General features: G+C 34.1%; 1 protein-coding gene across 2 annotated transcripts in view; it reads right to left on the bottom strand.

Moving 5' to 3' along the window:
* Positions 1 to 24,953, bottom strand: part of EXOC6 (exocyst complex component 6) — a 173,071-nt gene that overhangs the window by 96,390 nt on the left and 51,728 nt on the right. For both annotated transcript variants that reach the window (XM_045854451.1, XM_045854452.1), the window contains 9 exons: positions 23,822 to 23,867; positions 17,104 to 17,308; positions 16,073 to 16,225; positions 13,358 to 13,426; positions 13,199 to 13,282; positions 8,231 to 8,277; positions 7,993 to 8,113; positions 5,820 to 5,891; positions 587 to 684 (listed from right to left, as the gene is read on the bottom strand). In XM_045854451.1, the coding sequence (XP_045710407.1) occupies positions 587 to 684; positions 5,820 to 5,891; positions 7,993 to 8,113; positions 8,231 to 8,277; positions 13,199 to 13,282; positions 13,358 to 13,426; positions 16,073 to 16,225; positions 17,104 to 17,308; positions 23,822 to 23,867 (895 nt within the window). The remainder of the gene's footprint in view (positions 1 to 586; positions 685 to 5,819; positions 5,892 to 7,992; positions 8,114 to 8,230; positions 8,278 to 13,198; positions 13,283 to 13,357; positions 13,427 to 16,072; positions 16,226 to 17,103; positions 17,309 to 23,821; positions 23,868 to 24,953) is intronic.

The raw sequence follows: 24,953 nt of genomic DNA, 5'->3' as shown, positions 1-24,953 counted from the left end.
GACAAATATTTGTATACCAGTGTTTATAGTGTCATTATTCACAATAGCCAAAAGGTGGAAACAACTCAAATATCCATAGATAGATCAACAATAAATAAAATGTGGTATATACATATAATAGAATATTATTCATCCTTTAAAAAATGAAATTCTGACACATGCCACAATATGAATAAACCTTAAAGACATCATGTGAAGTGATATAATCCAGACACAAAAAATACAAACATATATTTAAATATGTATGATCCCACTTATATGAAGTACCCAGAGTAGTCAACTTCATAGAGTCAAAGTAGAATGGTGATTGCCAGGGGCTAGAAGAAGAGAATGGGGAGTTAGTGTTTAATTGGAAAAGAGTTTCAGATGAAAAAGTTCTGGAGAAGGGTAGTGGTGATGGTTACAACCTAAATATACTTAATGTCACTAAACTGTACATTCTTAAAAGATTAAAATGGTAAATTTTGTTATACATATTTTACCACAATAAAAAGTATAAGCATTTTTTATTGCTAAATACAAAATCAATTACTTTAGCATCTGACAAACTTTTTCACCACATTAAGGCACCATGGCTTAGACTAACCTGAAAACTGCAGCCCATTTCTTAAGCAGTGTTTCATTGTATTGATCTCTTATTTCAAATAAAAGGTCAAAAAGTCGGTTCACTGGAAAACCATAACCCTAAAACACACACATAAAAAAGCAGATAAACAAATCAAATAAATAAAAATATTCACTTTTAAAATATTGGTAATACTGGAGAACTGTTTGAAAGTGAACTAACTATATCACATATCATATTATATGCCATTCCAACCGTATGAAAAAAAATCCTTTGACTTTCTACTAGTTTGCATTGGGTAAGAAAGTGTCTAGACGCCCTGGCTGATATAGCTCAGTGGATTGAGTGTGGGCTGCAAACCAAACAGTCGCCAGTTCAATTCCCAGTCAGGGCACATGCATGGGTTGTAGGCCAGGTCCCCAGTACGGGGCATGCTAGAGGCAACCACTCATTGATATTTCTGTCTCTTTCTCCTTCTCTTCCCCTCTCTCTAAAAATGAATACATAAAATCTTTTTTAAAAATCTTAGGAAAAACATTGAAAAAAAAGTAAGTGTCTAGAAAGTTTTACGAAGCTGGAATAATTTTTCCATTTCTTCTCTCTCTAATCACTCTGGATTTCTTTGTTAGCCTTTAAAAGTATCAGAAGTCAGAACTGGTGAGAAAGTTCAAATTAATGATCTGTGTCTTGAGAAATGGTATCTAAATAGGACTCAAGAACAAAAGGGAATATATTCTGTCTAAAACATGCTGGCTTCCTTTTGCACCTTCAGTTTAAGATTGACTTTCTTGTACAGAAAAAATTTACATCTTTTAATTGAACATACACTCTCCAAAACTTTTTTTCCAACTCCAAATTCACTGAAATCTTACCCATATCAGGATCAAACATTTTCACTCACCTTGCAGAGCTGTCAAGGTTTACATCTTATCTTGTCCTGTCAAGAACCATTCCAGGATCTACCTTTTCATTCTACTGTGTCTTTAATTCCCATAGCTCCTTTCTCTAGGCTAAATAAATATGCTAAATTGCCTCCCATATTTAAACCAAGAACAACAAAAGAAAAAAAAAAGTCCTTCCTCAATTTTCTGTGCCCTTCCAGCTGCTTTCCTTGTTACTCCTTTCATAGTCAAACCCTAAAACAATCAAACTCCAGGACCTATTCCTTTACTGAAACTGCTCTCAACAATACAGATTGTCTCCCAAATATAAAATTCAATGATCTCTCATTCTACCATACCTCTCTTTCTTGTAACTCTTCTGCTTTGAATTCTGTAACACCACTCTCTCTCCTTGTTCTCCTTTTATCTATAAATAATCCTGTTTCCTTTTCTCTCCTATCTCAATCTTTCAATCTCTTCTTCTAAGGGCCCTCTCCAGTCAATTGACTTCAAACACCACTTTCTCTCTGTTGACCTGAATCTGGATCTCTAGCCATCCCTCTGTAAATTCCAGTAATTTAATTCTAACACCTGTTAGACATCTCTAGTCATTCTGCCAGCAAGCACATTAGAGTTAACTTATCTCCTCCCTTTCACACTAAATCAAGTGTTTTTCTTATTTCCTATCTCTGTTAATAGTCCTATCATCAATACAGTTTATCAGGAAAAATTTTTTTAAATCATCTAAATGCCCCCTCATAGAACCATCTAATCAGTCACCAGATTCTTTTAATTTTGACTCTTTTACAAACCTTTCAAATTTATCATTCTTTGCCATCATTTACTACCTTTCCTTCTTCCAGAATATTCCCAGTGCCACTGCTTTATTTCATATTTCAGTTCTTTAATATCTCTGAAATTCCAACCACCTGTCTCTTTCAACTCATTCTATTGACTAGACTCTCAAAATCATCATTTAAAAGTGCAAATGGTTAAAAACTACAGAAGGCTTACTAAAGTCCCACAAGATCTGCCACAATCTGGGTCAATCCACCTTACCAGTTTCAGTATCACTATTTGCCCTTCTTAGCTCATACCCATATTCTCCAGTTTCTAACACCATCAAGTTGCTCAACTAGTCTCATCCTTACCATACCATATCTCCATCTATAGTTTACACATGCTAAGCTATACACTCCTCCAGAGCAAGGAGGCTCAGCCCCACAGCAGGCCTGCCAGCCTAGACTGCCACTGCCAGGAAGATAAGTTCCCATAACTGCTGGCTGCAAAACCAGTGGGATTGAGTCAGTGCAAGAACATTCTGGAGTCTCAAGCAGTTTCCCTTAAAGAACTTGCACATGGACTTACTCAGAATCACTCCCTCTGAGCTTCAGCACTGGGGTAGCAGCTTGAAAGGCACCAAGGGCATACAGGAAGGAACTGAAATTTCTGGCATCGAGGTGATAGCTGGGGGACAGCTTTCTATCAGACAGAAAGGTGGGCAGAGGCCACTGGCCCTTTTCTAAACCCTCCCTACACATAGCCACAGAGCCAGCATGCGGCTGTCATATCTGAGACTCCATCAACCTGGCTAACACTGTTTACCCTGCCCTGGAGATCCTCTGAGGTTCCATCCCACCCAAATCATAGCTGGTAACAGCAGCTTTTTCATATGAATAGCTGGTCTTGGCTCATGCTTCACAACTTCCTAAATCCTCTCAAACAAGCAACAGCCAGCCTCAGTGAGCCACCAGCCTCTCTATCACTTGCTAAGTGGCCCCAGGCCCAGCATTAGAAGCAGCCAGCCTGGGTTCACACCATGACTTTGCCTGGGAATCTCTAATGCCAGCACAAGTAGCAGCCAACACAGATTGCTTTATAACTCAGGCAGGGTGGCCCTGGGCAAAACACAGGTGGGGGCTGACCTGGGCCTGCACCACCCAAGAAACCCCAGGGCCTGGACAGCTAAAGACCACAGCAGAGCACCACCACACTGCCCCTGCACAGCAGATCCTCCATGGATGGCGGCAGTTGGTGGTCAGTGGTCATAGACAATCTTTGCAGCTGACTGGCCTGGGTAAATCTCTCCCATTGACCTGCCATCAGCATACAAGGCTCAACTACAAGAGGAAGCTGTACTCAGACTACACAAAGGGCACACCATAAGTACTCAGCTTGGGTGATAGAGGAGGCTGTGCCACTGATCCCTACAGGACACCTACTACATTAGGCCACACTACCAAGACACAGACTCATAGCTGCTCTACCTAATACATAGAAACAAACACAGGGAGGCTGCCAAAATGAGGAAACAAAGAAACATGGCCCAAAAGGAAGAACAGATAAAAACTCCAGAAAAAGAACTAAACAAAATGGAGGTAAGCAATCTATCAGATGCAGAGTTCAAGACACTGGTTTATAAGGAGTCTCAAGGAACTTAGTGAGGACGTCAACAGAAAAGAAATTCAGTCAGAAATAAAGGGTACACTGATTAAAATAAAGAACAATTTACAGGGAATCAACAGTAGAGTAGATGAAGCTGAGAATCAAACCAATGATATGGAACATAAGGAAGTGAAAAACAACCAATCAGAACAAGAAGAAAAAAGAATTTTAAAAAATGAGGATAGTGTAAGCAGCCTCTGGGACGATTTCAGGTGTTTCAACATTCACATCATAGGAGTGCCTGAAGGAGAAAAGAGAGAGCAAGAAATGGGAAATCTATTTGAAATAATAATAAAAGAAACCTTCCCTAATTTGGTGAAGGAAAAAGACATGCACATCCAGGAAGCATGGAGGGTCCCAAACAAGATGGACACAAAGAGGTCCAGTCCAAGACACATCATAATTAAAATGCCAAAGGTTAAAGATAAAGAGAGAATTTTAAAATCAGCAAGAGAAAAGCAATTAGTTACCTACAGGGGAGTTCCCATAAGACTGTCAGCTGATTTCTCCAAAGAAACCTTGAAGGCAAGAAGGGGCTGGAGAGAAGTATTCAAAGTCATGAAAAGAAGGGACTTTCAGCCAAGACTGCTCTACTCAGCAAAGATATCATTTAGAATCCAGTGACAGTTAAAGAGCTCCCAGACAAGAGATAACTAAAGGAGTTCATCATCACCAAACCATTACTTTATGAAATGTTAAAGAGACTTATTTAAGAAAAAGAAGATCAAAACTATGAACAATAGAATGGCAATAAATACATCTCTATCAACAATTGAATCTTAAAAAACAAACTAAGCAAACAAGAAGAAGAACAGAGACAGAATCATGCATATGGAGAGCATTTTGATGGTTGCCAGATGGGAGGGGGATGTGAGGGAATGAGTTAAAACTGAAGGGATTAAGAAGTATAAATAGGTAGTTACAGAACAGCCATGGGGATAAAAATACAGTGTAGGAAATGGAGCAGCCAAAGAACATACGCACGACCCATGGACACGAACAATGGTATGAGGATTGCCTAAGGGATTTAGGGGTGCTAGGTGGAAGGGGGCAAAGGGAGAAAAATTGGGACAATTGTAATAGCATAATCAGTAAAATACAATTAAAAAATAAGTAACATCTATTACCACACTTTGGAAAATGTGGCTCTATATTTCATAAAACATTATTTCCACCTTAAAAATCCCATAAATTTAAGCATAAAAACAACCTGCAATCAATTCTGTATTATCTGTGACAAAGGAGGAGAGACAAGCTTAAAAATTTGATGCTGAAAATCACAAAGACAGTGAATTTTCAGATAAATTAGCTTTAATCTTATTTAAAAAAAAAACAAGTCTCAAAGAAGTAAAGAGATTTGCTCACAGTCATACTACATCTGAAGTTAGGAAGTAACTGAGAAAATACAACTTTCAAACTATATGCTTTCCTAATTATTATCACATTTAAAACTCAAAACAATTCTGAAAACTAGTAATAAATCTATTCTCACAAATGAGGATCTAAAGTTTATAAAACTTGTAGACATCCAAGTAGCCAATAGCAGAGGGAGAACATAAACTCAGGATCTGTGTGACTTGAGCGCCCTTGAGGGCGCCATTCTAAGGCAGAGCTTGTATCTTCTAATTTCTAGTTCAAAGATCTTTCCACTGCACCATTTTTTAACCACAAAAATACTGTATCTATTTCAACTGAGTGACCAATACCCAAAAGATGGTAATATTCCATGAGCTCTGTCCAAGCTGGAAAGGAAGTAGTATGAAAAATACTGGGTAACAGAGGGATACTAATGCATATATGAGTAAACATTTGGTTAATACTAATTTACTACCATTAATCCACAATAAGTTAAGGGAGCACAGTCTATCATTTTATATATCTTTAAGTACTTAAAATTGCCATGAATTGAATGTTAGAGTACCACCCACCTGCAAAGTATCTGCAAATATTACAATGAGATTCTTCAGCTCCAAAACAAGATCCGGATCAGTGCAATAAGACTAGGGGGCGGGGGTGGGGAGGAACAGATAGGGTAGATGTGGGAGTGGGAACAAACAAAAACCAGTCATTAAGTTACAAACTAAGAAATAAAACCTGCAATTTTTTCCTTTAATCCCTCAAATTTACAATAAATTTTAAATCTTGGTTATTATTTAGATCCACAGCTGGCTTCCTCTATTTAATAAAAATTCTAAGCAAAACATCATAAAATGATATATCTAGAATACCTGTATTAAACAAAAGAATTTTTTCCTAAAATTTCCACACACTAAACTTTGGTTAAAGCAATGATGCATATAATAGCATAAAGATATGCTATTATAAATGATAGCATATAAATAGTATATAAATGATGCATATAAAGCAAAAATAGCATATATATTTCTACTAAGTTATTTTAAACTGAAAAAATGGTTTATATATATAGACTACATATTTTTAGTTTTCAATTGCTTATTTATTTGCTTATACGAGATACAAATTTTTCCAATATAAGAAAGACAACTTAAATATTTTCTTAGTAATTCACTAAAATAATTAATTTCAAAGGAATAGCAAAATTTGCTGTCCCCTTAACAGTATTTAATAAGACTTTGAGTGTAATATGTTGCATTTAACATATTATGACTTCGTATTTATTTTATTTATTTATTTTCATTGTTGTTCAAGTACAGTTTTCTGCCTTTTACTCCCATCCCAGCCCACCCCCCTCAGCCCTTCCCACCTCCCTCCCATTTCCACCCCCCCTTGTTTTTGTCCATGTGTCCTTTATACTTGTTCCTGTAAACCCTTCTCCTTTTTCCCTGAAATTCCCTCCCCTCTCCTCTCTGGTCACTGCAAGCCTGTTGTCTATTTCAGTGTCTTTGGTTTTATTTTACTTATTTGTTTGTTTTGTTGGTTAGGTTCCTGTTAAAGGTAAGAACCCTGAAATACCAATCCAAAAGAACCTATGCACCCCAATGTTCATAGCAGCAGAGTTTACAATAGCCAAGTGTTGGAAGCAACCTAGGTGCCCATCAGTAAATGAATGGATCAAAAAACTATGGTACATTTACACAATGGAATTCTGTGCAGCAGAAAGAAAGAAGGAGCGCCTACCCTTTGGGACAGCATGGATGGAACTGGAAACTATTATACTAAGCGAAATAAGCCAGGCAGTGAGAGACAAATACCATACAGCTTCATATTTAATGTCACGGAACTAATAGGAAGCACAGTATAATTTTACATATTCAGAATTGGCCTGAATATAAACCATGATAAAAATGTATTGTTATTTATTAATATGTTAGGAAAATTAGTTCACTGGATAAATAATGTATCAAGAATCTCCATTCCTGATAAATAAAAATGTAGTATATTTATACTCTAAATATTACATAAGCTAATAATCCTCCTTTAATTTATTTTCAATCTTTATTCTCAATAATAAAATTATAAATAAGATTACAAAACTTTAAGTATAAAGAAATTTTACTGAAGGCAAACTACTAAAATTGTCTTAAGAAAAAGTCTAGACTGAGCAATCATTAATTTCAGCTGTCTCTATAACACTAACATATTTATTATTTCCACAAGAGGTATATTACACAAATACTTGATCATTTTACTTTCATTCTTAAAAAAGTCCCTCATTGCATAAAGGTTCATTATTCAAATGAGTTCAAATTTTGACATTATATATTTTAAAGAAATGTGTAATTGTATTACTGCAAACAAATTATGAATATGGATGAATAAATTCTACTGAGTTTAAATGGAGCTTATTTTGGAAGCAAAGAATTTGGAATGATAATTAAAAATCCTTTATTCATGGTGTTTTTCACTAATCTAATGAAGAGGTCAGTTGAGACTAATGAGACCAGATTAATTCTTCATTTTCTATAATGCTGGACTAAATGCGTCTTGAGAAGCTCCAGTCAGTTACAAATCACAGCCCAATACTACCAAACAAAAGCCTGACACTACTACTTCCAAATCTGAGCAGTTACCAGAAATATGCAGAATGATGGAAATAGAGTTTTCTTCTGACAATATACATCTCAGAAGTTCTTAGAGTAACTAAACTGAAAGTTTAGTAACATAAATTGTCTGACTTACTGAATGAGCTCTAAGGACAGCAATTATCTTTGAGAGGGCCATGTTCCAGAGTTCATCAGTATATGCCCTGGTTACTAATCCTTGGGTCACATGTAGTATGTGATCTTCAACCACAAAGAACCTAAAAACGGTAATTATCAATATAACATGTGTCAAAAAATTAAAACCCAAATAGAAAATTATTAGTTCTGACATTTGACAGAATATAAAAATATTTATTTCCATATTAGATACATACCCTACAATTTGAGTGAAATATCTTCTATAGCCATCAACTGTTTCATGCTTTAAATGAAAAATAAAAATAATTTAAACCAATACATACCAGTAACATAAAAGTAAATTCCAAATCACTACATTTATTAACAAATATTTATTGAGAGCCTACTATATGCTGCATACATTTTTAAGGCACCAAGGGATATACTGGTTAATAACAAAAAGTCCTTACCCTCATGAAACTTGCATTCAAAGACAGACAATAAGCAAATTAAAAAGTAAATATGACTTTAGGACCCCCTGTCCCCAACAATTAATTCAAGCCACCATCATCTCTCACTTGAGCTATTCCATCATTGTCCTACCTAGTGCTCCCAGCTTTAGGCTTGCTCCCTAGAGTCTATTCTCCAGATAGCTGCCAGAACGATACCTCTCAAATAGTAATAAGATTCTATACCTTCTGCTAAAGCCTTCCAATGACTTTTCATCTGATTCTATATGAAATGCCACATTCTTTATAAATAGTCTACAATTGAATATTGTTTATAATTTTAGTAAAAGGTATATAGGAAAATATTTGATCATTAGAATTTCATTCATAAAGAGTTATTACATGAAATATTTCATTATTTCAATTAAGTTAAAATGTTATTTACCCAATTTGTGTGATCAAAATTTTCAAACATCTGGGTTTTTTTCCAGTTGGAGAAGAATTATTACTACTTTTTAATTTAAGAATACTATGATTAGCCCTGGCTAGTGTAGCTCAGTGGATTGAGCATGATCTGCAAACCAAAGGGTCACCAGTTCGATTCCCAGTCAGGGCGCAAACCTGGGTTGTGGGCCATGTACCCAGTAGAGCGCATGCAAGAGGCAACCACACATTTATATTTCTCTCCCTCTTTTTCTCCTTCCCTTCCCTGTCTCTAAAAATAAATAAATAAATAATCTTTAAAAATAAAACAAATACTATGATCACAACACTGTGGTGATTGCTGGGGGGAGGGAGGTAAAAGGGGACTAAAAGGTAATATAAAAAAATACAAGATACAAAAAAGAATACTATGATCAGAGAATGTACTGTGTGTGACATGAGACATTTCATATTTCTTGATACTTACTTGTTAGTTACATTTTATAATGTTCCATTTGTGCTTAAAAGACTGCTTCTACAGTGGATGAAACAGTATTCTATATAGTCCATTAGATCAAGCCTATTAAGCATATCTTGTATTCTTACTGATATTCTGTCTGGTTTATAAGATATTGAGACATTTAAAATCCACTATGCATATGGATTTTTCTATTTATTCTTTTGGTTATGGTAAGTTTGCTTTAAATATTTTGAGTTAATACTATTAGTGCTTATGGGCTAACTTACCATTTCTTAACCCTAAGACATGAATATTTAGTTTATCATTCTAGCTTTTATGTATTATATGGAAGTATGCACTCTGTTTCTACTCTTTTTACTGGTTATTCCAGAAATTACAAAATGCATAATTAATTAACCAAACTCTAAAATTAATCAATAGTTTTATTGTTCTGGACAATTAAACTATAGAATAGCTTCATTTTATTAATTCCATCCCATTTTAATATTTATGTTACTGTTGTGTATTTAATTCTATCTTGTTTTAAAGTCCATAATGCTTTATCATTATTTCCTACAATCAATATAGATTTATCCACTTATTTATACTTTCTTTGATTTTCATTCCTTCTAGCATCTCATAGCTTCCATTTGGTAACCCTTTCCTTTTGCCTAAAGTAGATCCCCCTCTTTAGAACCTTCCTTGGGAAGGGTGTCTCAGTAGCAAACATTCTTTTTTTTGTCTGAATGTGTCTATCTTTGCCCTTGTTTTACTGGATATAGAATGCTAAGTTGACAGTTACTTTCCTTTGGCATTGAAAATATTCCATTGTTTTGTTTATCTGAAAATAATTTCTTCTCTTTAGATATTTTCAAGGTCTTCTCTTTATCTTGTTTTTAAAGTCAAGTTTATTGAGGTTTAATTTACATATAGTAAAATTAACACTTTTTACATGTAGAGTCGAAATGTAGATGTTTGTGTCAAAATACAGAACATATTTCCATCTCATAATAAAGATCCCTAGTACCCCTTTGTAATGCTTCATTTGCCCAGTTTCAGGCCTTGGCCACTGATCTCATTCTGTCTCATATTTTTGCCTTTTCAAAACTGTAATATAACAAATTATACTGTACATACCTTTGTAGTATCTAAATACTTTTGAGATTCATCCATGTCACTGCACATACCAGTTCCTTTTCTATTGCTGAATAGCATTTCATCATATGAATGTACGACAATTTGTTTATCTGTTCACTAGTTCATAAACATTTGAGAGGTTTCCAGTTTTGGGCATTTATGAATACTACTATAAACATTCACATATAAGCCACTGTGTGAAGATACACTTACATTTCACATGGGTCAAAACCCAAGAGCTGGACTGCTGGGTCACGTGATAAGTATAAGCTTAAGATTTTAACAAACCAACAAGTTATTTTTCAAAGTGTCACTATAATTTTTATACCCACCAGAAGTGTATGAGAGTTCCAGTTGCTACACATCCTCATCAGTACTTGCTATTATCAATCTTTTTAACTTCAGCCATTCTAGCAAGTATGCAATGATATCTCATTGTGGTTTTAATTTGCATTTTCCTAATGAAAAATTACATTGAACATTTTTCATGTGTATATCTTTGGTAAAATGTCTATCTATTTGACTCTTTTATCTATTAGTTGTTTTTAATTATTTCATTACACAACTTCTTTATATTCTCTGGATACAAGCCCTTTGCTAGACATGAGTTTTGCCAAGTATATCCTCCCTGTGTCTTGTCTTTTCATTTCTTGACAATGCCTTTTGAGAAGTTTTTCATCTTGATGTTCAACTTATCAATTTCTTTCTTTATGGTTCACGCTTTATGTATCCACACCTAAGAAAATACTGACTGCCTAGCCCAAGGTCACAAAGATGTTAACCTTTGTTTTTTCTAAAGTTTTATAATTTTAGCTCTTACTTATAAGTACATGATCCATTTCCTGAATTAGCAAATGAGGTAAGAGTTAACATTCTTTTCCTGCATATAGATAATTTAATTATATTGTGATCAGAAGACATACTTTGTATGATTTCAAGTCTTTTATAATTGTTGAGATTTATATTGTAGCCCAGACTATGATTTATCTCAGTGAACCTTCCAAGTCTAATTGGAAAGCATGAGTAGTAATCTGCTGTTTTGGGTGAAGTATTCAATAAATGTCAATTAATCAAGTTAGCTGATAACCTTTTTCAGGTTTTCTATTTTCTCTCTCTTTGGTGTACTGAAGTTTCACCTTAAGGTCTTTAAGAGTACATTCCTTTTTATTAAACCTACTTGGGATTCATTGGGCTTGATTCTGTAGGTTTCTATTTCTCATCTGTCCTAGAAAGTTCTCAGCCATTATGTCCTCAGATACTCCTCTGTCCCATCTGCTCTATGTTTTTCTGAAATTCCAACTAGAAGTATGTTAGAACTTGTCCCCATATACCCTGCTTTTCTGTATTTTTATAATTTTGTTTCTCTGTGATGCTGTCCAGATAATTTCTTCAGATCAATTAAGAGAATTCATCCACTGTTAAGCCTATCACAAAAATTTTAATGTTGGTTATTTTATCTTTAACTTCTAGATATTCTACTTGATTTTTCTTCTCATATTTTGGCCATTCTTTATAGTTTCTTATTACCTAATTATATCAGCAAGCTGGCCTTTTGTTTCTTGAAATACTTTAAATAGTAATATTTTATATTCTATGGATAATAGTTCAAATATTGAAAATCTTTTAGGATTTATTTCTATTATCAATATTCCTAATGATTCTCATTTGTTTGGTAATTATTTTTGTTGTAAATTGCTAATTTTCCTTGAAACTTTAACTATGGATATCATTTAACTCTGGTATAAAGGTTCAAAGAATATCTACATTTGCTTCTACTGGCACTTGGAGGCAATATCAGCATGGAACCACTTTAAATTTTCAGCCTGAGATTTTGTGACTATCCAAATAGAATAAGTCTGGATTGCAAACACATGTGTGGAACTGTTTGTTATGAATTCCCAGAGATACTTTTTTTCTTTGTTCACTCAGTATCAAAATTTGAGATAGGCAATTTCCTCAGTGTATTTGGCAGAAGGAACAGAGGGGTTTTGTTAGGTGATTTTTATCTCTAGGTCATCCTAATAATGGGGCTATAATTAATTGGAGTCTCCACTCTTTTTACAAGGAAGATAATCTCTTATCACTGATTCTGGGTAACTCTGGGCTGGGCCCTCTGTATCTCCACCTCCTTGGAACTCTTGTTTTCCCATTCAGTACATGTTCCCAGGGTAAAAGCTATATCCAGTGCTTCATTGAACTTATCTCAATTTCTGCCTTCATTTAGGTATGCTTGTTTTGTTTGTTTTATAGTCAGATCTATTAAGGTATAAATTACATACTTAGTAAAACTCACTCTTTTTCAGGTAACTATCACTAAAACCAGTACATAGAACAGTTCCATATTCACTAAATTTTTATCCTGACTAGACATTCTTACCAGATTTTTAGGGCATTTAGAAAGTATTTAAAATTTTACAAAAATGTTTTGTCCAGCATCATTAGTTAATCGAGATAAGAGTCCAACACTTTATCAGAAACTAATAACCACTCCCTGATACTTAAAATACTTATTTATCTTTTTATTTACTCACTGTCTGTTTTATTTGTTTACTGTCTATCTTTCCCAATAGAATGTAAGCTCATGAGAGAAGGGACTTAATCCATTTTGTTCACTGCTGTACCATCAGCACCTAAACCAATTATTGGAAATAGTAGGTGTTCAATAAATATTTATAGTTGAATGAATAGTGATGCAAGCTCTGAAGAAGGGAATAAAAAGTGACAACATAACCAATTCAAAATTTTTATATACTTACCATATTTGACTGGGGTTGCAATACCAGTCTTGCTTGTTTCTTTCTTTGTTTTCGGTAATAATTTTGAAATGTTTCCTCATCACCCTAAAATAAAATCGGCAAAATAATGAAAATACACACACAGAAACACACACACAGACTCACACACAAGATACTTACCAAAACAGAATAAATGTGCAAACATCGATAAACTGGGGAAAAATCAACCAGGTCCTGAACAGTTAAGACCTGAAAAATAACACCATTTTTTAAAAATTAGAAGTCAAATTACAAGTCCACTGTAGGATAATTGTTACAGATAAACAAGGAAATTCATGAACACATTATAACATGTATCACCTATAAAAAGCATATAATGTAAATGTAACACCTTTTCTATATTGTTTTGGCAATTGTTCAGTAGTTCATTCTTTATATAATTATCATCATTGGCTCTTGTAGATTATTAGGTAGTAAAGGTGAGACCATATGTCTTCAACATGCTTGGTAGCTTACCAGAAAATTTCTATAGATACATGGATATAATCATCATTGCTTTTGGTAAAGATGGATTTAAGGTATAGCTTCCTTTTCTTATACAGCTAACTCATAGGATTCACCATTATTTCATCAAATTGAAGACATAATCATTATTGTTTTATAAAATACTAAGGAAAACACTATCACTTGAAACTATGACATCATCAATTTAAGATGTATCCCAACTGAGATGTTGCAATATTTTAAAAATTGTACCTCAAAACTGATGACATAGAATAGTATGAAGTTTCTCAAATTTGAGAAATAAACTCCTTTTAAAAGAACACATTTCTAAGCTCATGAGTGCCCAGACTGGGCCTAAATTATATTTATTATAGTGTTACTTATTAGGGGAAATGATAGAAACAAAATGTAGTAATAGTAAAACATATCTGTAAAAAACAGAGGAACAACCAAATTTTCTGAGAGTATGGAGCTGGCAGTAAGGCAGTAAGGCATGATGGTAATGCTCTAGCAGTTACAAGTATACAAAACAGACTAAGGAAAATTCAGGCAAGAACACTAACTGGTCTATTTTTACCATTCTGAATATCAAGAGAGAAAAAATACAGAGGTTCTTTAAATATTGATTAAGAGAAAACAAAAGTTAGATTTCAAAAATATTTATTTAATTTCAAGAAACTAATTAGGACACACTAATTCCATATTAGAAAGACATTAGCCCTGCTGGTGTGGCTCAGCGGATTGAGTATGGGCCTGTGCACCAAAAGGTCACTGGTTTGATGCCCAGTCAGGGCACATGCTGGGGTTGCAGGCCAGGTCCCAAGTTGGGGGCATGTGAGAGTGCATATTGATGTATCTCTTGCATATCAGTGTTTCTCTCCATCTTTTCCTCCCTCCCTTTCCCTCTCTCTGAGAGGGAAATAAATAAAATCTTTATTAAAAAAACAAGACCTTAAACTGTCTAATGTTCATTTGTCTGTATTCACTATAATATCAGACATCTGCTGCATATACATATATATGTACATGTACACACACATACACATACATATACATACATACACACAGACATAAATTCATATACAGACTGTCCCTGACTCACGATGGCTCGACTTTACCATGATTCAAAAGCAATACGCATTACAAATTACATGAGATAGTCAACACTTTATTATAAAACAGTTTGTGTTAGATGATTTCACCCAACTGTAAGCTAAGTAAGCATTCTAAGCACTGATGTAGGCTAGACTAAGCTATGATGTTTAGTGGGAGAAGTGTATTACATGTATTTTTGACTTAATGATCATTTCAATTTACAACAAGTTTATCAGGATTAAGTCGAGGAACACCTGTAGTCTCACACAGCCTCAGGCATACAGCAGACTACATATTACACTGTTCTCTCAAGCACAGAGGCAGCCATGGGCACATATTCACAGAGTTCCTTTCATAAATCAGTTAAAAATTCTTACTCTGCCCCAATTAAGTCCTTAAAAAGAATGTAACATCTCACTGACAAGGCAAAAACTTATGAACAATTGGGAATAAACAGGGTCCTTATGGTCTTCACTAAATTCAAAGTAATTAAAAGAAAAAAGACAACAGAAGACTTCATGGAGAGAATAAAGAAGCAATAGGACTAGAAATGAATCTAGATACAGTGGATGAAAGAAAGGGGATATTTAAGGATAATTTCAAGGTTTCTAAATTTATTAAAACATTTTTAAGAAATACAAAATTCTGCCCTGGCTGGCGTAGCTCAGTGGATTGAGCGCGGGCTGTGAACCAAAGTATCGCAGGTTCGATTCCCAGTCAAGGTACATGCCTGGGTTGCAGGCCAGCAACCCAGCAACCCAGCAACCCAGCAAGCACACATTGATGTTTCTCTCTCTCTGTCTCCCTCCCTTCCCTCTCTAAAAATAAATAAATAAAATCTTAACCAAAAAAATAGAATTGGGTCCTGGAATTGTCACCTCCTTGAATTAAAAAAAAAAAAAAAGAATTATTTTGTTGTATCTCAGCACCAATTTTTTTAAAAATAGGTTAAATTCAAGGTCAAGTCATCATGACATTAAATGTTTACCACAGATAATTAAAAGTGATCACTTCAAAAAATCATTAGATTTACATTTCTGCTGCTAATTTTGGCAGAACTAAGTTCAACTACCATTGATTTAAAATATAAAGTATAATATTTCTTGTTTATCAGTCAATTATGCAGTCTAATATTTCAGACAATTCAACTGTCCTAATATCTCATAACTTACTAATACACATAAATTCAATTTGCACATGGTAAGAATGAGAATCACACAGATCTACATTACAACTTAAAACAAAAAATTCATGGAAAGAAAGGAAGGCAGAGAGAGAGAAACTAATTCCCATCACCTCCTCTTCATTCTCATCCTCTTCCTCAAATGTATGTTTCAATATAATTTCATTCCTTTCTTCTGGAATTCTATCATTTATATACATATTCTTCCCAAATTTTACATTATTTTGCTTTGGCAGAGAAACACTGAAGGTTTTCTGCTGTTGTGCCTATTTTGGAAAGAGAAAAAATCAGTTATTTTAAAATTTATTATGGTCTAAATCAGTTCAAGCATTCATTCATTTTTTAAATATTTTTACTGTCTGTGGGTATAGGATCTGGAGTAATATCCCATTTTTTATTTGTGATCTGTGCCCTTTCTCTTCTTGTTAGGAACAGTTTTACAGGGGTCTATCATTTTATTTAAAAAGACTGAGCCAAATGGCTAGGAGACTTATATATGTTGTCACACATATCAGTAATTCATTCCTTTTATTGCTCAATAATATTCCATTTTATGACTAAAGCACAATTTGTTTATCCATTCTCCTTTTGCTGTTCATTGGGTTGTTTCCAATTTTTAGCCAACTGTGAACAAAGCTACTACGAACATCACGAGGACACATTTTCACTTCTGATTGGTAAATATCTAGGAGAGGAAATGCTGACTCAAAAGGTAGGTACATTAACTTTATAACTGCCAAATCTTTCCCCATTGTTTGTATTTTTATTATTAAGATGTAGGAGTTATTAATTCAAATACTACTTTCAACTTTAAAAAGAGAGCAACTTAGAACCTTAGCATAAAAGAGCTGCCACTTTTCAGTTAATTTGATACCAAATTTCACTGCTGGCAAAAGTTCATGTAATACTATATAGTTGGGGAACACTACCAAGGAACTGGTGGTGAGTCCAGTTAAATAGGAGTCACTGTAAATCGAAAGAAAACGTTGATGAAATCCATCCTAAACCAGAATCAGGAAAGATAAGAAAAGGGTAAAACTAAACAAAAATAAGCATTTTACAGAAGTAAAGAAAGTAAACTTTGGATATATTCTATAACCTAAATTATTGAACATTAAATTAAAATTCTCCTTTTTAATCTCACCTGTTTCATCGCTGTTTCACCTATTTTATCAGAATGTTTTCGAATGCTTTCCAAAAAGTCTTTGAGATCAGACATGGATATTTCTTTAATATCCTCACGGAGTTTAGGAAGATTTTCTATCATTAGCTGACAAAACCGGTATTGGCTAACCCGGGGAAAATATACATTCTCTAATTGTTCCATAGTTTTTAGAGCAGAATAATACCTGTGAGAAATTAAAAAGACAACTCTATAAAGTTCTTATGACATTAATTTTATAAGTAATTACAAATAACAAATCAGTCCAACATTCCCATGAAAAAGGTCATAGTTGTAGGTAAAACAGCATTTATTTCTATTTACTTGCACAAACTGCAAAACATATGAACAAGCTGCAAGCTGAAAATTCATGGTTTACACTAACACACAACTCCATTTCACTTCATCCAAATCTATAACATCACAAGCATTACCATAGTCATCACAATACTTAACTGTATAATAATTCCAAGTTTTAAAATTAGAATATTTACCACCTAGGCTGTGGGGGCTCAGTGGATTGAGTGCTGGCCTGAAAACCAAAAGGTCACCAGTTTGATTCCCAGTCAGGACACATGCCTGGGTTGCAGGCCAGGTGCCCAGTTGGGGGCATGAGAAAGGCAACTGACTGATGTTTTTCTTGCACATCGATGTTTCTCTCCCTCTCTTCTCCCTCCTTTCCCCTCTCTCTAAAAATAAGTAAGTAATATCTTTTAAATACACACATACATCATACATACATACATACATAAGTCAGGGGTGTCCTTCCCAAGGCCCGTGCACTGAATGTGGCCCAGGAAGGCTATAAATGAAGCCCAACAGAAAATCGTAAATTTACATAAAACCTTTTTTTTTAATCATTAGTTTTCATTAGTATCTGTGTATTTAATGTGTGGTCCAAGACAACTCTTTTTCCAATGCAGCCCAGAGACACCAAAAGGTTGGACACCCCTGATAGTTATTTGATATGTGATTTCATAATATTTCTCCCAATCCATGACGAACCATCATCATCAAAAAAATACAAGGCACAGATTTAATTTAAAGCAAAATATACTTTAAAGAACTTTAAAAAATTGTTTTAAACTGTTTAAGATAATTAGAAATATTAAAATTTTAATAATAAGTGTCACAAAAGACATAATAAAACAGTGATTTGTTTTTCGTTTCAACAAATATCTACTGAGTGCCTATTACGTATTAGGCACTGGTGACATGCTGGGTATGCAGCAATTAGTGAAATATAGCCTGTGCCCTAGAAAAACTGACATTATCAATAATTTCATAGACACACTTCAATTTTCTCTAGACTTCTATGAGGTAAATGTCTATGGCTGATATCACTATTAACCTATAAATGAGAAAACACAGAGAAAGGGTATATAATTTGGTCAAGATACCATAACTGATAATAGGACTCAGACTTTCCAAAATTGTGGATATCCTACAATAATATTCACCACCAAAATCCTTACAAGAAGGTACTTTTTAAATGTATCAAATAATATTCTATGCCTCCCCAGTGAACTGGATATCAAAATGAGAAAAGGTACTATCTTAACAAAAAAACACAAGTTATATATAAATAAAATGAAAACACAGAAAGTTACAAAGCTATTTAAAGATACTTATTGGCACTCTAGCTTATATATTCCCAAAGACAGTATTTTTGCAAATGGCCACAAATTTAAAAATTACAGCTAAATTTGATCATGGTTATTTAAAATCCCTAGAATTGTGGTACTATAAATAAAATATATATTTGATCAGAAATCAGTATGTTTAGGTGAAGGTATGGGTAGGGAGATATCATTACAAGGTATGATTACAAGGTATCATTATTATGTATGATTTTGACTATACCTAAAACATTATAAATTTAGGTGATGTGAAATAATGAGTAATATCTTTTATGAGTACAGTAACACTTTAGATACAATAGATTAGTGAATAGTCAAGATTAATCCTGGCCTATTTCCTGACTTGACTTAAATTAGGTGAGCCCCAAAAGTATTCTCTCTATAACAGATATGCTTTTTGAAAAATCATGCTAATACCTATAACATATTTGAAATAAGTGATAGATATTAAGTGAAAAGTGTTACCAGCAGTTTTTGCAACATACCACAGACACAAGCAACTGACTCCACGGCACAACTGTGCCTTCCTTCACGCTGCTCATCTCTCACCTCCCACCCTGGACTTCCCTGTGTCACTGAGGCATGAGACATCACATGACCTTTCGAGAACCCAGAAATGTGAAGTTACTGCCAGTATGTAAAACCCTTAAGTAATGAGAAAAGGAAACCAGAAGATTGGTTCTCCTGTCTTCCTCCTGAATGGAATGTTGTGACTTACAATAATTAATATAAACTCCCCAAAAGTTCTTTGAAATTGATCAATATTAAGCACTGGCTAGCTCAATAACTCAACCTCATTATTTCCTCTCCCAAATTCCCTATCTCACATCTGCTTCCCTCAATAAGGCTCCTCAGTTTCCCTAGAATTACACTCCTTAAAAATGTAAAAAGTATATATAAGCTCAGGCTTTGCTGTGGGAGGCTTGAAGTTAATAATCTTAGGAAAAGAGCAAAAGCCAGAGACCAGACCTGAGATCCTTTTTAAAAATTGTCAATTTATCTGAGCTTTATCTATTTTAAAATGTAAGCAAATTTGCATAATAGATTACTACTTCTCTTTTGGTAAACATGATGCTGTTTTTTAAACAAATGATAATGGTAATCTATAAGCATTAGAAAAATAGAAAAACTATAAAGAGAAAATTAAAGGTACCTATGAGCTTACGCTACCATGTAGTAATTACCTCAGCAACATCTGATCACATTTATATCCAGTCATAATCTATGATAACATTTCCACTTTAATAGACTCATATCCTATTTAACAATACATCATGGTATTTATCTTTAACTAAAATGTTTCAGAAACAGATTATTACCCTATTTATAAATCTGTCATAATGATGTCCAAATTATTGGGATTTTTAACTATCTGGTCTTTATTTTTTATAAATAACCCTACAGTAAATTCCCCCTATGTAAAACCTCTCTCAAGTTGCCTGTTTTTATAAATATGAGAAACTTCAAAAAGAATACAAAATAGTCATAAATGTGTATGCATCTATTAAACAGACCTTTAAAATATACTGTATTTTGCCATGTATAATGTGCGCACACATGTTAGTGCTAATTCCCATGTATAACTTACATTATACTTGTGTTATACATGGGAATTAGTACTAACCATGTATAACGCATATCCTCATTTTTTCCTCAAAAATTTGGGCAAAAAATGCACATTATACAAGTCAAAATATGGTATGAAGCAAAATGTAAAGAACTAAAGGGAAAATAGACAAACCCACAATAGCTGAAAACCTACATTCTTCTCTATTGTTGATAGAACTGCTGAAAAAAAAATTACTAAAGATACAGAAGATTTGAATTACGCTAGCAATTAACATGACCTAATTGATATTTCTAGAACACTAAAGCCAATTACAGCTGCAGAATATAGTTTCTACAAGTACACATGAAATATTCAACAAGATGTATAATATGCTAGGGCCAGCAAACAAGGCTCAGTAAATATCAAAGGAAAGAATCATATACAGTATATTCACTGGCCCAATAGTTTTAAACTAGAAATGAATACTAAATTACAATATACCTAAAGAATTCCACTAATATTTGGAAATTAAACAACACACATGTAAATAACACAAGAGTTAAAAGAGGAGAATCAGAACATATTTGAAACTAAATAATACTAAAAGCATAACATTTCAAAAATTGTGGTATGCAACTAAGGCAATGCTCAGAGGGGAATGGAGGACTTTAGAAGCTTCTGGTAAATAAGTAGTTATTAATAAACTAAGAGTAAATCTTTATTGCCCTTTTCCAAATGTGTCACATATTCTGGTTTTTCTATGCTACTTTAAAACTGTTCATTTTTAGGGGTTTCTGGTCAAGATGGCAGAGTAGGTTAATGCGGTGCTCACCTCCTCCCGTGAACACATCATTACAACTAAACTGCAGAACAACCACCACAGAACCTCCTGAACTCTAGCTAAACAGAAGTCCTATAACTAAGGATGTATAGAAGAAGCCACATGGAGAGTGGTAGGAGTGGAGAGACAGAATGTGCTGCTCCCAAACCCATGTGTGGTGCTTACAAATCAGGAGGGATATCTCAGCTGTGGAAGTCCCCCACTGAGGAGCAAGGGGTTACTGCCTCATACCAGGCTCCCCAGTTAGTGTTCCAGTGTCAGGAAGAGAAATCCCCATAATTTCTGGCTGTGAAAGTCAGCAGGGATTCTGGCTGAGTCAGACAGAAGGCTGCAGAAGTCCAAGGAATTCCTCCTCAAGGGCTAGCCCATGAACTTACCCATTGACAGACTCGCGCTCTCCAAGCTCCAGCACTGGGGCAGCAGCTCAAAAAGTGCCAGGCACATGTGGAAAGGAACTGAATTGTCTGGCTGGCTTCAGGACAAGGGCTGAGGGGTACCTTTCTCCTAGACAGTAGTGCTTAGTTACCTGTAAAGGGGCTCCTATAAGACTGTCAGCTGATCTCTCAACAAAAACTTTGCAAGCCCAGGGACTGGCACAAAAATATTCAAAGTGATGAAAAGCAAGGACCTACAATCAAGATTACTCTACCCTGCAAAGTTATCATTTAGAATCAAAGGACAGATGAAGAGCTTCTAGAAAGAGAAAAATCAAAAGTCGTTCATCCCCAGCATACCAGTATAAAAAAAAAATAGAGGAGGAGGAGGAGGAAAAGAGGAGGAAGAAGATAAAAAACATGAATAATAAAATGGCAATAACTACATATCTATCAACAATTACTTTATTTCTTTTAAAAGATTGTGTTTATTTATTTTTAGAGAGGGGCAAGGGAGGGAGAAAGAGAGGGAGAGAAACATCAAATGGTTGCCTCTCACATGCCCCCTACCAAGGACCTGCCTGCAACCCATGCTTGTGCCCTGAATGGGAATCAAACCAGTGACCTTTTGGTTCAAAGGCCAGTCAACTGAGCCACACCAGCCAGGGCTTGACAGTTACTTTAAATGTAAATGGATTAAATGCTCCAATCAAAAGGCTTAGGGTAACTGAATAGATAAGAAAACAAGACCCTTATATATGCTGCCTATAAGAGATTCACTTCAAATCAAAAGAAACACCAGATGAAAAAGGGTGAAAAAAGATATATCATGAAAATATAAATGAAACAAAAAAAACTGGAGTAGCAATACTTATACCAGAAAAACTAGACTTTAAATCAAAAGTTATAACAAGAGACAAAAAAGGATGTAATTCCACTTCCAGGTAGTTATACAAAGAAACCCCAAACACTAATTTGAAAAGACATATGCATCCTGTGTTCACTGTAGCATTACTTACAATAGTCAAGATATGGAAGCAACCTAAGTGTCTATCAAAAGAAAAATGGATAAAAAAGTGGTACATATATACAATGAAATATTACTCAGCCATAAAAAAAATAAAATAAAATCTTGCCATATGTAATAACATGGTGAGTACCATATGATTTCACTTATATGTGGAATCTAACAAACAAAATAAAGAAAACAGAAACAAACTTATAGACATAAAGAACATTTTGATGATTGCCAAACAGGAGTAGGGTTGGAGGGATGGGTAAAAAAGGGGAAGGGATTAAAAAGTACAAATTGGTAGTTGCAAAACAGTTATGGAGATGTAAAACATATCATAGGGAATGTAGTTAATAATATTGTAATAACTATGTATGGTGTCGATAGTAACCAGATTTATCAGAGTGATCACGTAATTATATAAATGCCTGATTACTATGTTGTACACTTGAAACTAATGAAATACTGTATGTCAACTGCAATTAAAAAATTAAAAAGTATTTAAAAAATACATAAAATTGTTCATTTTTAAAACACTTTAAACATTAGCACATCTAACGTTTCTATGGCAATCAATGACCTACTTTAACTTATTTTATTTTTACTATTCATTTGTCATTTATTCATTTATATTAATAAGACAGAATGTGCCCTGGCTGGTGTGGATCAGTTAGTTAAAGCATCAGCCTGTGAGCTGCAAGGCTGCCAGTTCAATTCCCAGTCGGGGTACATGCCTGGTTTGCAGGGTCATTCCCCCCATTGGGCATGTATAGGAGGCAAACTATTAATGTTTCTCTCTCACATTGATGTTTCTCTCCCTTTTTCTCCCTCCCTCCCCCTCTCTCTAGAATTATAAAAGAAAAAATTAGAATAAATAAAGCAGAACATGAACTACACTAGCTCAGACTGTCAAAATGTAAGTACCCACACTTTGCTTTCACTTGTGGACCCACAATACACACTTAACCTTGGACTATATGCAATGTCAATGGTGATAAATTAGTCAATATAATCAACATTTTTTCCATTCCTGTTCAGTTGTCTATTTGTTCTTCATTGATATCACTTATATAGGGTAAGGATCCACAAAATGCTTTGTTGAATAAAGCAATTCAGAATTGCTTTATTGAATGATCCTGATGGGCAAACTGCATGAACAAAGCATAGTTAAAGGTAAAAAACAAACTTCATGACTCACTATAATTTATAGTAAATTTAAATATGCCTTCAATAATAGAAAAAAGAGATTCTTACTAAAAACAAGTAGGAAAGAAACCAACTCACCTTTTTGCATTCATCTGTTCTTTTAGCTTACTGTACATTTCCAGCACTGCATTAAAAAAATAACTTATTTTAGCTTTCAAAAATGGAAAAATATTTTTTGAGAGATAAAAATAATTATGAAAGGGAACAGCATATTATAAATTTATTAATTTTCTCTATACTTTGGTTTAGGCTTGTATTTTCAAATAAAATTTTATATTTCAAGTAAATAAAAACATTTTAATCTCTAAATATACCAAACATTGTACATACTACTATATTATACTAAACTTGGAACACTTGCATATGCTCACACCTATAACTGAGACATTAACATACTAATACATATCCTATTCAGAAACATACTAATATAATATCTCTTCCCTGCAGTGGAATTGGAAGTTTGGACTTTAGTTATTTGAGAGAGAAAGCTGAGCAATACTGAAATTGATTTTGACTCAATATACCAAATAAAATAGCACAACTGTGTTACAGCTCACTAAACGAAATTTTACACCAAATCCACAAAGAAAGAGAAACCTCAAAAGCTTGCAGCAGACAGTGAATTATAATAAAGGCACAAATAAACATAACTAAGCACCTTGCTTTGTTTTATCATTTCTACCACAGGTTCAGAAATGCAATTATTCATTAAAACTGTTACAAGCTTCAGCAAGATGAGATACTGCAACCAAAAAGGTTTTAATGCAACTATATAAATTACCATTCATCCTTAGTAGAATTTCAAAGTATCAAGTGGGTAGGGAAAATAATTGTTGGCTCATCAAGCCACCTCTATTTCCTAGACCAAAGAGACAGACATTTTTTTCCACATTTCTATAGTTTTACGGATACCCTCAGGGTTCTTTGAGTTTACAAAAGATATTGTTTGTCTGAAAATCATTAAAAACTGAAGGGCAGCTATAGCAAACCTATCCTAATTCTGTAGACTGTATGGATATCACTATCATAGCCCCTATGTCATAATGCAATTATTTCTCACATTTTCCAACCAAAACATTAGAGTGAACACATACCTGGGAAGGAGCCTAAAACTGCTGCTACAAGTATAACTTGCTCTGAAGTCTCCTTTGCTTTATCTCAACAATTTATTTAAACTTCGTATCTACCTTCTGTTATTTCTATATTCTTC

The sequence above is a fragment of the Phyllostomus hastatus genome, unplaced genomic scaffold (genome assembly GCF_019186645.2).
Source record: "Phyllostomus hastatus isolate PE091 unplaced genomic scaffold, TTU_PhHast_1.1 phas_scaffold_1066, whole genome shotgun sequence".
Taxonomy (NCBI): domain Eukaryota; kingdom Metazoa; phylum Chordata; class Mammalia; order Chiroptera; family Phyllostomidae; genus Phyllostomus; species Phyllostomus hastatus.
The sequence above is the reverse complement of the archived record's forward strand: the minus strand, read 5'-3'. Positions and strand labels throughout refer to the sequence as shown.